The sequence below is a fragment of the Ptiloglossa arizonensis genome, chromosome 2 (genome assembly GCF_051014685.1).
Source record: "Ptiloglossa arizonensis isolate GNS036 chromosome 2, iyPtiAriz1_principal, whole genome shotgun sequence".
In the NCBI taxonomy this organism is placed as follows: Eukaryota; Metazoa; Arthropoda; class Insecta; order Hymenoptera; family Colletidae; genus Ptiloglossa; species Ptiloglossa arizonensis.
The window spans coordinates 21,315,018-21,327,664 of record NC_135049.1 but is presented as its reverse complement, the minus strand read 5'-3'; the positions used below and the strand labels follow the sequence as shown (position 1 = coordinate 21,327,664).

Here is a 12,647-nt window from a genome sequence, read left to right as displayed (position 1 = left end):
CTGAATTCCTAACGAACGATTTCCAAAATACTCTTCAAATGTAATACTCTTTCTTCTTTTCGTTCCAGCCGGACACGACTCGCGAACTCGAATGCAGAGTCACCTCGTGTGAAAAAAATTCGTAGAGCATATTTCGATTCGGGTGACTCGAATGCTCGAAACCGACCGGGCAATAAACGAAACGACGGAATTCTTATCCCCGGTGCCCATCTAATTGATTTTCTCGTTTTGATTTATTTTACGCACACGACTCCGATAATCCTCGTATGAATAATTCCGCGACGATAACTGTAAACCCTTCACCGTAAATTCTCAGATTATACGAACGGCGAATGGGTAAAAAGTATTGCTTATTCCTCGTTTCAGGCAAACGTTACGAATATGATTGATGCCTAAGAAGCTGCGCGAGGCATTCGAACGAACATTCGCCCGAGGCAAACGATACGTGCATGTGACTTACCTTTCAGCTGCGTCGACTCAATGGCGAACATATTCAGGGCCAAAAGCTGGAGGAGTCGTGTCCCTGGAAGAGGCAACGGCGAGTGCTGAAGAAGGGCCCTGAATTCCTTCAGCATCTGGATACCGGCTTCTTGGAACGTCTCCATTCTGGAAAAGAAATCTTTCGTACCGAATCGTGACGTACGCGACGGTTTCAGCTTCGTCGAGCCGCGATATTAAAGGATAATGGAATAAAAGGGAGCCGGGGACGCGCGACGCACGTTCGATTCTCCAAAATAGCATCGCAAGCTCTGTCGCGACTGACAGACAATCGACTGCAACGGGAAGGGAGTATGAATAAGTGAAAAGCCAGCCATGGCACGTATCAGTCACTCGGCAGAATCGTGCATATTGCAGACATTTTGGTCTGGATAAGGACATCGACCTCCATCCCGCCAAGTTTAAAACCGTGGAAGACGGATTTCGTATCGGTGGACGATAACTCTATTTTTTCCCAACACCAAAATCAACGAGAATAATCTCGGTGAAATACTTTGGGGGACATTGCAATTGTACGGTGAACCTTTGGAATCTTGTCCAAAAGGGACAATGTGGAATCTAGGAAACGATAACGATTGTGCGAATACGATGATTGTAATCTTGTAATACACGGGAGTGGTGATTGTAATTTTAGTTTCAATAGACAGAGATAAGAATGTTTTTCCATTTCGTTAATTATTATGTAACGATCTTGGAAATAGAAATTTTAATCGAGTTTCGTTCTCTTCGACTCTCTGTTTTAAATCCTCTTCGACGGTGAGATCAAGAACTGAGTAGCTAAAAGAGTTTTCACGAATATTCGAACCGTTGATAAATTGACTCGAAAGTGGAATAAATCGAACCCGGCCATTTTTGAATACTATATTTCGAGTAACGAGTAGTTACTTTATTTCACGATTATTTCGTTCGAGTAACACGCTTCGTGAAATAATTGTCGAACGAGTAACTCCGTACTCTCGTAACGAGGAAACGATGGTTTTTCTTTTTAATTCGAGAAACGAAATTACTCGCTCGACAATCTCGCGCTCACAGTACGCATATCCTTTCAACGGACGAAATTTTATCGCAAACGCTCGAAAACCAGTCCCGCGCGCAATCTTCGCGAAAGAGGGAAACATTCGTCGGCGCTTTTGAACTTTGTCCAGCGTCGGTTGTAAACATTTTTGACGCTCGTCCTCGGTGCTTTGACGCCGTTCGAGCTGCATTCTGCCAAGTCCGAATCGAGTTCAGATATATCAGACGTTATAATTTGTCGAGAACAACCTTACCACGAGTACATAGGGAAGTTGGGCCCATTTAAGAGTGACCGTGGTTCCTTATCTCGGCCCACACCCACGTTTCGAGAGCTTCCGTTGCTAATCATGGCCCACGTAAGTTTCGCCGCTTTGAAAACACAGGAAACGAACGAAACGATGTAAAACACGCTTTATCGTTTTATCGACACCTGGACCATCATTTTTCAATTGTTAAAGAGGATAATTTTACGTCGACGACCATCTGTAGTTATTCGGCCAGGACCACTACCTTGTGGACAATTTTGGAGCACAGAGTTGCAGAATTCCGTGCTTCGAACGGATCTGAAACTATTGGAAAACGTTTCGATAGAAACTGACAACTATTCTACAGCTGTACGAATCTGTTCCAAGAACGATGGAAACCGTGTCAAAGGCAAATGGCGACCCAACCTTGCGTTACATCGATAATGTGACTGGAAGTGGAAACGACGAGGTTTGCACCCATGAGTTCTCTGTACCGATCTTGACTTTAACGAACTATAGAGAACTTTTAGAGAATTTTCGCAGAACTCTTACAGAACTCGTGGATAACTCGTAAATAACTGAAAGCAAGGAAGAACTCTTACAAACCATCTACCGTACTCTGTACATATTGCAAATCTACTACACGGTGAATTGTCTCTTGTAGATTATTTTCCCGTAGAAAAAACACAGATCGGTGAGGAAACAGAGATACCAAGGGTATCGTGGGAGATATTTAAGAAGAAAAAACAGAAATAATAAAATCGAACAATCGACGCAGACACGTTCACATTGAAAGAAACCGTAAGCCAAGGGGTCATTAACACCACGTAAACGTATCTCACAGGTGTTCATATTATTTTGTCCACCCTCCGGTGCATCGTTGAAATATATCGCTGTCCACGCGGTCTTCGAGGGACACGCATCTCCGTTGCGGAGCGTGTTCCAGTAATTAGCCATAACTCGTCTTATCGTTGCCCCTAACTTATCAGAGTCCGCCCAATAACGCCATCATTTTCTTCCGATCGACGCGCCCGATGCATTCCAGCGGCGCGTCCGCGACGCCAGTAACGAGGCGTACGAGGAATCAGCCAGCTTTAATTAGAGTATCCAATTATTTATTTGCGAATTCCTCGATAAGACGCGTGGCGAGCGAAAACATCCGCCGCTCGACGGAGAATGTGCCCGGTGCACGGGGGATTTAATTAACCGTCCCGGTGTTTTTCCGGCACGGAAAATTTATTTCGCCCCTAACGGTTCCTCGCGGCCGCGCTCGTGCACGAGAACTTCGTAATTACGATTATTTTAATTGGACGATAGACTTAATATTACGACGCGGCGCTCGTAAGGAGACGCGTACCAATCAGTCCGATAAGGTCTTCACCTAATTGAATGAATTGTGTTTGCGCAACCGATGAAACGATGCCAAGTAATTCACTCCCCTTGGAGGACAACGGTGCCCGTTTTATTCCCTCGGGAAAAGATTTTCCCCGGTAAGTGTTTACGTTTTACAGCCAGCGGAGGTAAATAACATCGTAACGGATGGATCGTCCGCTACAGTGTGCTGGTAAGTTGACGAATGGGACGTCACGGGAGCAAGAAAGTTTCCAGCTTCCATTTACGGATACGGAGCAACGCAAAGAACCGTGAAAATTATAGTTTCCGTAGATAGTAATTATTCAGAATTTATCCCGATGGAAACGCGTCGTCGATCGATCGACTGGTTGCAATACCGACGTCCTTCGGCGTCTTCCAGTCGGGAATCGAGGCGAGAATCGGTCTCGGGCGTATCGCTTTCCGGTGACATCGGTCCGCACGGAGAAACGTCGCTCCGGGGTGTCTCGAACGTTCCTCCACGTTCGAGCAGCGAATGTTTTCCACAGTGTACGAGCGGAAGAAACTGAATCGAGCGATGTGTAAAAAATTGCAAACGAAACAGGTATTACTGAATAACCCAAGTGCGAACACTTGGTACGCAATCTAATGTAATTACCGCACGGTGTGAAACGTTTTGACAGATATGAATTCCCTCGACTGGGGCGCTCGGGCTCGCGTTCGCGCTCACGAGCGATCATTAACGAAAAAAGATTCCCCGTGACAGTGATGAGTAATTGTCATAAAACCGAGAAAATGAAACACTTCGTGGCTGGCGAGTATATCCCGGCAAATTGACGATTAATTAAACCGCCGCTTCGCGAAACGCGGCTTTGCGTCGTCATAAATTTGCAACTACCCGCGATAATGTAAGACTCGCGCGAATACGAACAGTAAACCGAAGTAGACCGAACGCAAGGGACGGCTGGCTACCCGAGGTACTGTTAAACTCCCGTTTCGAACATTTATCATTCGCCTGATCATAGGTTCGGAGCCGTTCAGTGAATAAACGCCCCGAGAAGACCACCGCTCCAGGCACGCCGTGAACACTCACGGATGTTGGTACTGGTCGACTAATTCAACCAATTACTGTTTCCGCGCTTTCCGTTCTGGGAGACGAAAAACGAGCCAAATAAAACGCCGGAGAAACGGGAGAGGATCGAGACGGTCGCGTTCGTTTCCAGGGCGGTAAAAATTGCACGCTCCTCGAATTAACATACCACGAGCGACCGCAACCGCGACTCGTCGAGACCCACGGCGAAAGAAATGAAGCGAAACATCCGAGATTCGCGGACGATTTTGACGCGCACGAAGAAGAACGGATTGGAGAGGGTAAGCGGCAAAACGAGTAGAAGGAATTAACGACGATGCCACGGCGCGAGAGCGGTCATCTCTCCGCTGCCGGCGTTAATCTCGCTTCGTTGAACTCGAATGATAAAGGAGCGAACGTCGGGTGCTCCCGTGAGACCTACTAAACAGCCATCCACGGTAAACACAAGCCGAGAGAGGAGAACCAGAGCCGAGATCTCACGTACCCAGGCGCTATCTTTCCCACAACCTCGTTCTCCTCTTCGTGGCGCCGCGATGTATCTAACGTCTCAGTCGACCTCTCTTGGCTTTTTGCGATCCAGAGAACTCTCGTGACGCCTCGTCTTTCAACCCAATTCCGAGACCCATCTGGCACGACGAAACGCAGAGGATCCGCGTGTTTCGTACTCTCGCCCCAAATTCATTTCGGCACGGTGCTCTCGGTTCCGATAACACCTACTATTGTATCCATTACGAGTCGCGACATTGAAAGTTTATTTTTCTCGCCAATGAATTTTCATTTCATTGATTTATTTTCTAAGCATACTCGCAAATACGCGTTGGAATTGAATACGGAGATTGAAAAAACTTGGGGGATTGTCCACGAAAATCGAAAAGTTTTTGTACCTGGAGTTTTTTTTAACCGAACGTTCTCGTGAATGTGTTAGAATTAAATATAGAAATTGGAAAAGCTTAGAGGATTAATATCTCTCGAAAATCGAAAAGATTTACGCGGTCAAAGTTTTCTTTAACTCGAATTTGAATTGCGGAATGAAATATTTCGCAACAGACCTCACATGCTGTATACTATTTTAGTTTTACGAAACAATGTACCATAGATAACGAAATCAACTACTAAGTATTTTATTAGGTAGACAAGTATCTACGTAAATAATGTTGAGTGTTCGTTCTGGATCGTTGCGAACAGATCTCGAAATAATACACCACGCTATTGTGAAAGAACCAATTAAAGAAATAATAAAAATTAACCCGAGGAAGTTACACTGTATCGCATAATATTAATTCTCAGAAAATATTTAAACTCCAAGACTTCGATGGTCTTTGTTACTCTGCCAATAACAATTACCGACGATTTCATTAATATTCCCAAGCACGCCGATAATAACCCCGTTATTACTCTATGAATAATAAAATCGTTACCGATTTACCGTGGTCTTTCGAAACTTCATGGCTAGCAAATTTATGGCCACCGAACTCGATACGTTTCAATTAAAAACGAATATAAAGAACGTTACCGAGTTTTCGAAATTAATTAAGACGAACATGCTACCAAGTCTACTGTGAATACCAACAATGTTTAATCACAACCTTGAATCAACGTTAACATCCTCTACGTGTACTTCTCTCGAATAAAATCTTCAATTTTTATTCCAAAGAGTAAAATTTTTTTATTTCGCACACCTATAACATTCTCAAAGTGTGTGTACATTCCTCGAATAAAATCTCTTCTCGTTCAAAAGATTCGAGATTCTTTTTTTCATACTTCTCTAACATTCCCTACACGTGTGCACATTCCCCGAACAAAGCCTCCTCTTTTTATACGTAAAATACTCGAAACATTTTTTTATTTCGATTTTTATCACCAACGATAACACCGCCCTTATTTTTACTCGCGAGTCGAGAGCGGATGACCCACATTCGAACCGGAAGAGAAAACCTCCCCGGTTATCTCTGTAGACAACCCTAACCGCCTATTTGTATTCCATTCGACGTGAAAACAGAACTTCGAATTTCCATTAAAATCGAAAGCAAACGACGGAGGCGAGTTCGCACGTTAGTCACGCTTCGTGAAACCTCTTGCGTAAACTGTTGAAGAGGGGCCTTCAGCTTGATTCGAAGCACGATCGTAAAGCTCGCTTCTTTATTAAGGGCCCGCACCTACGCCTGGCAATATTCCAATTTCACGATGGCCGGCACGAGACCGCCGCGACCTCTCGCCTCGTCAGCTGGCTTGTTTATTCCAACATCGCGCGACTCGCTTCGATCCGCGAACGGATCCAACGATCCCCGCTGGATCCAGTTACGTGCTTACAACTCTTTACGGAAATAACTTTATCCGTTGAGTTTTCCAAACGGTGGATTCACGAGGCGCGAACAACGCAACGATATACGCGAGAAAAGCCAATCGGGGAATTAACGAACGATTGTACTCGCGGGAAAAGGAAGAGAGCTCGTCGACAATGCGCGTTAATAGGTGTACTTGAACTCGAGGATGATTGAAAAAAAAAAAAGAACGAAAGAAAGAAAATAACCGGTTGGAAGAGAATGACAAAAATGCTCGTACTGCGTCACCGTAATAGCCCGTTCGCCTAAGTGGATACACCCGATTTCTTAGATACGCAATTAGGGCGGCGAAGTCTCAACGGCTTCGTCCGCCTCCCTTGTTAACTTCGAACATTGGCTACGCAGACTTCGCGATTACTCTTCGATCATCGATGAACGATTGGTAGCAAACCGTAAGCAACCCCGCAGGTTGTAATTACACACCGAAGTATAGGTGGACGTAACGCTCGCTGCTTGTTCTCGCTACTTAGAGACGCTTCTCGCGCGTTCGCGTGCTACCTTCTACACCGTACTTTTCAACGAACACGCTTATTATACGTACCACGCTACAATGTAATTATTAACACCGGACGGCATTCTTCGTCGCACGTACCGGTGGTACACGAAAGCTTCATTGTTCTATTTCTGGCTCGCACTTGGCCCCGAGAGTCTATGCCAAAGGTGTGATCTTACGAGGAATGGATTAAAAGTAGACGCGTGATTTTTAACGACTCGTGTCTCGAATTATAGGTCTCGGGTACAGTGTCGGCCAAAAGCGATTGGAAACGGTTACGGGGAGAGGAAAAAAAAACTTTATAACTGTTATGGATTGGTCGATTCGGGCGTGGATCGACGATTGAAAAACACCGGGGTCGAAAGAACACGACTGCCGAGGGAACGATGGAAGAAGATTGCTCGAGGTACGGTCGAAAAATGAATTCGAAGTATCTCCAGAGTTGTTCCAGCGGTCCAAAAGATGATATTCCGACGAAGAGGTAGAAATTATGTTTTTTTGCAACGAGTTGTGTATAGATCCTGGCCGAAGTGAAAATAATCTACGTGATAAAAAAAATAATTTTCCATCGTGATATCCTTCTTGCCCACTTCTCCTCGCATTGTTGAGGTAAACAGTAACAATCCTCGAAAATTGTAACTGTTCAACTACAAGTTAAAAGCTACTACGAGAGATGTCCTCAGTTTCAATGTTCAAACGTAGACTTTGTGCACAAACTTTTAAAAAAATTCTTTAAGTCGTAAAATTCATCTGGAATGGAAATTCATTTTTATATACTTCGTATACATACGTTTACACTCTACGAAAACGTAATACTTAAATTCCAATTTGAATTACAAACCACGAAGTTTTCCCAGGTCGGAAATAGTACACTGAATTAGATGGCGACCGAGGGTCTCCTCTCGAGTCCAAAGGGTTAAAAGTGCCACGAGTATCGCAAAATGATCGTTCCACGCTCCGTACAATTTCACTCGAATCTTAAATCCGAACAGTCGTGGATGATCCCTCGTACAAAACGAAACATCGAAAACCTTCGGTCCCCTAAACTCGCGAGGAAATTTTCACTCGATATGAAATTAAATTTCGACGACTGAGAGGAATCGTCCTTTTGAATTCGAATTAAACGCTCCTAAAATGCAAATGATAAAATTGTAGAAAAAATAGAAAAACGACACTGTCGAAAAAAAAACAATTTTTCGGAGCAGAGATCACCGAAAACGGTGCATCGAAGAACACCGGTTACGCGCGTAAACTTTAATCGAGACGATAAAACTGTTCGAAAGCGTTTAAAACCGTGTCGTCTTAGCAACGCGTTGATAGCGGTTAGCCCGAAAGAGTTGGCACTCGGCGATTCGTCTGTGCGACGCCCGATTAAGTTTACGGCGGTTTGATAGACGCTAAAAACATGATTACCATACGTCGCGGAGGAGTTACGCAGGCTTAATAAGGCTGCGCTCGCAATGCGGCTATCGGTGAACCGTGCCAGCTGCGATAAATGCGTACTCCTTTCACGTTCAAGGCGCCGTCCGATCGTCAACAACTGTCAACGACCGCTTCGAGGCGCCTTCGCCGAGAATGGAAAGACCATTCTCACGACAGTGAAACTGTCGCTCACGGCCGACCAGCCACGGTATCCTGCCTTTACGAACTCGCCTCGCGATTCTATTAGTTCAACCGAGAGATACGACGCCCCGTAAGATCTGTTATGTTGGGCGTTTTGGGGCTACCGTTCGCGATAAGACCCTTCCGCCGTTTGACGCAACGTCTAGCCGCGAGATCTTACACCGGAACTGGGGACCCTGTTTCGAACGAGCCTCGATTTGCGAACGCGCGGCCAAGTTAGCTGATTTCGAGACAATTCCTTCGATGGCTGGAAAAGATTCTAAAGTCGACTCGAAGTAACCCCGAAGTCGTGAAATCGATGTAATCAATAATGGTGAATCCAATGTAACGATATAGAATTGTCAAAAATGTTAATCCGTACTGCGGAGGAGATTCACTTTCTTTACTTTTTATATTTGCAAACTACTTTTCTATTAACCTAGAAGATTTACAGTCCTTGTAAATGATAGTCGCGAAGACTCTTCTTCGATTGCTATCTAAACGAAAGTATCATTCATTCGTCACTTTCCATTTCAATGTCTAAATACGTTCTCGATACCCTCCTCGTTAAGTGCGTGGAATCTTCTTTTCGTGTTTAATTTTTCATCGATATTTCTCTTAAGTTCCCCGCTGTTACTCTAAATTCTAAACACTCGGTTACATCTTCACTCGTCGTTGCAATTTTCAATTTTCAAACTTTTCCAACCTTTCGTGCACGGTGACCCACGGTGCCTTGACTTCGAATGAAAATTGTCGAAAAAAAACTTTCCCTCTCGGGAGGGAATACTCGCGAGAATACTCCGATACTCGCGAGTCAGCTGTCGCCAGCAGCTGTTGGAGATCCGTCAAGACGGTTTCGCCTTTCGCTGGTACACGTTGGTGAAATAATATTTTACAGCCGTGGTGCGCACGCTTCCCTTGGATTCCGAGGAGGCTGGCCGAGGAGTCGGCGCGAACCTCCACGGGGAAATCGCCCGCGGCGTTGGTCGCACGGTAGCCGCGAAACTGAATGAACGCGACGGGTTAAAGACTGTTGCTCGATCGTGCAATCGAAAAGAATGTTTAACGACCCGGGACTTATTTAATTCGGTTTGTTAGGTGCGAATGGTGCAAGGTGGCTCGTTACAGCGTATAAGGTCTCCCTGTGTGGGGTACCACGCGGTAGCGTTGGCATCCTGACCTCGGGCTCTTACTTACACGACGACCTTACCGCGCTAAGGTGATTTCCTGATGTACGCTTTCCTCTGACATTACCAGTTACTTATTGAGAGAACTGGGCAATGCCACGGAAAAGAGAGGCGACGCCGCTTGGATTTATAGCATTCTTCGATCGACCTTTGCCGGGGATAAATTTTGAGCGAACGCACACGCGACACGCGAAGATAACCCCGACGGCGAAAAGGAGCCTTGAGGTTTCGTCAATGATGAATATGCATAAACAGCTCCAAGAATCGAGAACCCTGGGGAATATTGGCGATAACGTTGTACCGCTATGTTACCCGAGAATTATTGCCGCAACGTCGCAACATGTGGGAAACGCGAAAGAAGTAACGTGATTTTTCGAGGGGGGCCTTGGCGGGAAACTTTGAGGTCGATGCTCGTCAACTTTGGTAAAAGAGACCTGGGTTTGATAAGTTTCACGAGTCACCAGCCCAAGGTACAGTTTCGTTAATTGTCACGTCCACCGTGTATACTGTACGTCTGTGTACTGTACATCTGTATACTGTACATCTGTGTACTGTACATCTGTATACTGTACATCTATGTACTGTACATCTGTGTACTGTACATCTGTGTACTGTACATCTGTGTACCGTACATCTGTATACTGTACATCTGTATACCGTACTGTGCATTTAGGATGTTTAACCAACCGGTGCAATGTACACTGTACTCTTCTATCCTGGGATTTCTCGGGTCCCGATAGACACTGTGCATTTCTGGATCGTTCGCCGACTATTTTTCTCTAAATATTTGTCCGTTAACGATAAAAATATCTTTCTGGGAGGCACGGACGAGTATTCGTACTATGTTGGCGCGCGGTATATATGCAGGATGAACCGCGTAACACGATCACCTCAGATTATTCTGCGGTCGGTGGACCGATCGAAACTTTTTGCACGTGGCGTAACATGGTTTTAAGAGGCCTTTAGGATTACATATTATGGTACACCTTGTCGGTTCTTTTCTTTCCTCCGAGTTTTCAAGGCCCGGTTTTTGTAGATAAACCATCCCCAATTTTTTTGCGCCCGCTAAGAGGATATCGAGAGGAATTTGGCAAGTGTTTTATTAAACTCGTATTATTATAATTACTATTATTATCTCAGACCGCACGTTCTTACTTCTCGTTTCTCATTTTCGGTCCACTTCGTTTACTTTTACACTTGATCGGCACGAAAATACGATCCCGAGTACAGTGAAGCAACATTGGACAATCTTCAACGATACATTTCCTACGTTTCCAATGGTGCTCGAATACCTACGTACCCGATTGGCGTACCTCGTACACGCCACCGAAGCTTCGAATCGAACTCTCGCCGCATTCGATCTGGTAACGTACGTATCGAACACGGTGGTATCGATCGTTGAATCAGCGCGGAAGGAAACGGCTCCGAATTCGCGACGTAGCAGTACACGACGACGCATCAGTTCCCGAAGCCGAGGGATCCTCACGACTCGCGATCGGGTTTAAGAAAAATCGGGGGCCCCGCGCCGAGGGAAGAAGTTCGAGGACGAACCGTTAGCGCGATTATCTGGCGATCAAAAGCGGCGAAGTCGGGGCCTGGGCCCCCCGAGTGCCCGAGACTCGCGCGCGGGCGAGCGCACTCGCGGAGGGAGCCCGTGCACGTGACGGTGAAGATACACACCAATGGGACCGAGAGGTGAGTGGAGGGGGGCAGACGAGCGCGGAAGGAAGACGAAGAAGCTGGAAACTTAATGCTCGTGGTACCACGGCGGCCACGCCGTCGCTGGATCGGCGAGGAATGGTTATGGTGCCCGGCCCACGCAATCCGTGGGTCATGGACCATGATCTATGGAACACGCCGGCATGCCCCGTTATGCGCTAAAGTGCAAACTTGTTAGTCATAGAGCCGGTCGATGTCGATGGGACAACGAGGGGCTGCCGAGGGGGGCTGGTGTGTTGCCATCGACGCAATCCCGAAGACGAAGAAAGCTCACGAGGTGAATCTTGGTCCCTCCCTCCGACCCGTTCCCCTCTTGGGCCCGCCACGCTTGGCTTCTTCTTCTTCTTCTTCTTCTTCTACTTCGTACTCTTGGTTGTAGTCGTCGTTTCCCTCGGTGCTCCACGAGTACGTTTCTCGCACACCGACACAGAGGAACACAGACCGCGTCCTCCGTGACACGGCGACCGTGGGTCGTGGGGATGCCGTTATGCCCTAAAGTGCAATTCTCCTTCTTCCACACCGCTTTCTCGTCTCTCTCTGTCCTTTTCCGCGGGCTCTGTACTCTTTCCGTGCTCCGCCGCCCTCCCCCCATCCCTCTACCCGCGACGCGACTCGCGTGGTTTCATCGAGGTTCCCTTCTCGCGAGGGACCCCGCGCGCTGCGTGAGGACCGTGCCAATTGTGTCGCCGAGCAGAATCACAAGCAGAGGGGCGCGTGTGGTTTCGTTCGTCTTCCCTCGGACCAACGTTCGGGGAGAGTTTCCACGGTGCTCGTCGTTCGACGGTTTCGCCTGGAGTCTTATCGATTCGTCGGAGTCCTCGACGACACGGTTTCGCGGTTCTCGGTCGCCAGGAAACTTTCGACGAGAGTGTCGCACCGGGGACAATTTGCGAGGGAATTTTTTCCCAAGGTGCTCGGAGACGATTGAATATACGTTATACGGAACTTTGAAAATCTTCCGACGAGAGTATCGTTGCGATGAAATTTTTACGCGAGACGCTCGGGAACGATTTGAACGTGGAATTTTTAGTATCTGTTGAAAATATTGTTACGATGAAATTTTTTCACCGAGATGTGCTTGGGAGTAATTGGAACGGAGAATTTTGAAAATCTGCAGAAAATATT

At 46.4% G+C, this 12,647-nt stretch overlaps 1 protein-coding gene across 1 annotated transcript in view; it reads right to left on the bottom strand.

Moving 5' to 3' along the window:
* Positions 1 to 12,647, bottom strand: part of LOC143155286 (telomerase-binding protein EST1A) — a 184,431-nt gene that overhangs the window by 150,095 nt on the left and 21,689 nt on the right. Inside the window, exon 17 of the mRNA XM_076327853.1 lies at positions 461 to 606. Coding sequence (XP_076183968.1) covers positions 461 to 606 — 146 coding nt within the window. The remainder of the gene's footprint in view (positions 1 to 460; positions 607 to 12,647) is intronic.